Source organism: Poecilia reticulata, linkage group LG10 (assembly GCF_000633615.1).
Source record: "Poecilia reticulata strain Guanapo linkage group LG10, Guppy_female_1.0+MT, whole genome shotgun sequence".
Lineage (NCBI taxonomy): Eukaryota > Metazoa > Chordata > Actinopteri > Cyprinodontiformes > Poeciliidae > Poecilia > Poecilia reticulata.
In genome coordinates, this window is record NC_024340.1 from 5849832 (window position 1) to 5852433 (window position 2602).

The following is a 2602-nucleotide window of genomic DNA, read 5'->3' on the forward strand; positions in this document are numbered from 1 at the left end:
GCTTCTGAACAGTTAAACAGCTGAGGAAGCAAAATCATTTAGCAGTTTGTAGTGTGAATGTTACAAGAGCTACTTTAAACCATTCTTTTACTGAACTTTACTTTTATGATGCCAGTGCTTAACATTGTCTTACTTCTTTTTCCGTACTTGTTGAGTGGCAGATCCTAATTTATCCCTACTTGAAGCAGAGACAATAAGACAACAAGCCAAGACATTTCCCTATGGTACAAATGATTTTAATGCACACAGTAGTATTAAATCTAACTCACGTATTACCCCATAATACATAAATTAATCATTCAGCAAAAGTAGAAAAAAGTCAACATATTGGTATCTGTGTACAGAACAAAGACACAAGATCATACAAACATTAATGCAATATTTGACTGAGYATATTTAACAGAAATGTCATAGTATCGCAGGGCGTCCTTTTTGCAGGAATTGTGTGAATGTTAGCTTGGTGTTTATCAGTGGAGATAGATGGGCAGTATGTACTGTACGAAGGCTGCACCGACTGTAGTTTTCTGGCTGATCACTGATCTAAAAAAGTCTGATCTGCAGATTCCAATTTTGACTGATATTGATGTTTGTGAATATTTCAATTGAGAAAACATAGTCAAAGTGTAGAAATAAGCTGAGCTGCTGGTGAGATGTTAGCTCATTCAGTTTAAAAAAATATTTGCATTAATAATGTGTTTCAGTGAAAAATGCTTATTTATTTTTTTTTACCTCAACTGGGTTACATGGCCCTATACTGGCTCAAACAAATAAATTATCTGAGAAACTTTCATTGTGAGAGTCCCTCCAAAAACATGAATATTGTGAATGTTCCTTCAGTCATGAAATGCAGGGACATAAACACACACATTAAAAACTGTTACTCAGTTTCTTTATGCAGATTTTAAGAGTCCCTGATTGTTGTGAAAGAGGCTGTGTATAGAGCACAGCGACAGAAACATGGTCAGTTAAGGGCGTAGTTAAACTGGTTGGAGAACTTGTCGTGTTTTCTCCTGTCGGCTTTACTTAACACCTGAGCCACTCTGCGCATGGTGCTCCTAGAGAGGGGAGGTGGACAAGAAAACAAAGGAGGAGTTTTACAACTTCCTGACAGGATCACATGGCTACCACTTAGCTCAGCTCAGTGAAGGCTTAGCCAAAGTTGAAGAGACATACTTGTTGAAGACCTTTCTCTCCAGTCTGGAGCGCGACGTGTTGCTGCTCTGCTTTAGATCACTGAGGTTGGGGTATTTCTTTTTTTTCCCCTTCCATTTTTTATCTCTCACCCGACTGGAGCCCAGGTCCTCTCCTGTTGCTGCTTCAATGTCGCGCATCAAGTCCACATCACGCCACTCTGCAAAACATTTCCACACAACAGAGTGAGCATAATAAAGCTTGATGGGAGAGGAAAAACAAGACAAACTGGAGGTGTTGAAACATTAACACTTTCCACCGTTTCCTCTTTGTTTTGTGAATCCAATGCATCCACCTTCAGGACCTTCATTACTTCATTTACGCACTACTAGCTTAGCTTTAGTTATTTGGAATTTCCTTTTTGTTGGTAGTTTAATAAACATTATTTTATGTAGCTTTTGTCATGTCTTCAGACAGCTTTCTAACAGATGGGGTTTTACATCAGATTTACATCATAAATGAGACTGAGTTACTGAGAGTTAGCATCCTGGATCTTGCACACAGTGCTGTGGAAGTGACTGGTATGTCTAAACTCAATGATCTGGATGTATGAAAGTCAGTGGTGGGCACCATCAACTAAAAAGTTAGTTGTGCTAACCCTAAAGCACTAATTACAGGCATTAGTTCCACTAAAGTAGTTAGCTTCTGCTAAATTATGTGTCAACACAGTATTTAGCAGAAGCTAACACTAAAACTCTACACTCAACAGCTGTGTCCGAATTCAGGGTCTGCATCCTTCGAAGGTCTGGTCTACCTAGGATGGGTCCTTCGAAGGCCGGTGTTAGGTCAATCCGCGATTCCCCATCAGATACGGTTCCGCCAGCGTCTTCTTGCCGCTCCGCCCCGCCAACGCGGCAAAATACGCGCGTGCTCGTGATGAGCACTGACAAAGCACGCGCTTGTTCGGCGCGCTTGTCTGAGGAACTACGGACACCGTTAAAGCTCAAACAACATGTTTCGGCAAAGTTGTCAAACTCTCTTCACGTTCTTGCGGGAGACTAATAGTAATACTACTACTACTAATAATAATTAATAATTATAAGGGTTAGGGTAATGATAGTAATGATAAATACATTTCTGTCACATATATATATATATATATATAAAAACAGGGCAATGCATTTTAATGCTTAATATTACCCATCAGATACCATTCCCCTTGTTTTACAGTGGGGGAACAGTATCTGATGGCCATATTTCGCCCATCAGATATCGGGGAATGGTATCTGATGGGTAAAATATGGCCATCAGATACCGTTCCCCCACTTTAAAACAAGGGGAACGGTATCTGATGGGTAATATCGAGCATTAAAATACATTGCCCTGTTTTTATTTCATAAATATATATATGTATATATATAACTAAACATAGGCTATATATACATTTATAATAATTATATATATATGTGAC

General features: G+C 39.1%; 1 protein-coding gene across 1 annotated transcript; it reads right to left on the reverse strand.

Annotated features, from left to right (window-relative positions):
- Positions 1–220: 220 nt before the first annotated feature.
- Positions 221–2215, reverse strand: LOC103470985 (UV-stimulated scaffold protein A-like). The gene is made up of 2 exons (XM_017307104.1): positions 1174–2215; positions 221–1055 (listed from the first exon to the last, which is right to left on the reverse strand). Exons 1-2 carry the CDS (start codon positions 1329–1331, stop codon positions 962–964), a joined length of 252 nt encoding a protein of 83 aa, XP_017162593.1. The 5' UTR covers positions 1332–2215; the 3' UTR covers positions 221–961.
- Between the last annotated feature and the right edge of the window lie 387 nt (positions 2216–2602).

Excerpts from the sequence above, each read along its gene's own strand:
- LOC103470985 (XM_017307104.1), bottom strand. The coding sequence starts at position 1,331 with ATGCGCGACATTGAAGCAGCAACAGGAGAGGACCTGGGCTCCAGTCGG. Across the intron at positions 1,056-1,173 it reads GAGAGAAAGGTCTTCAACAA|GAGCACCATGCGCAGAGTGG; the intron begins GTATGTCTCTTC and ends TCCCCTCTCTAG.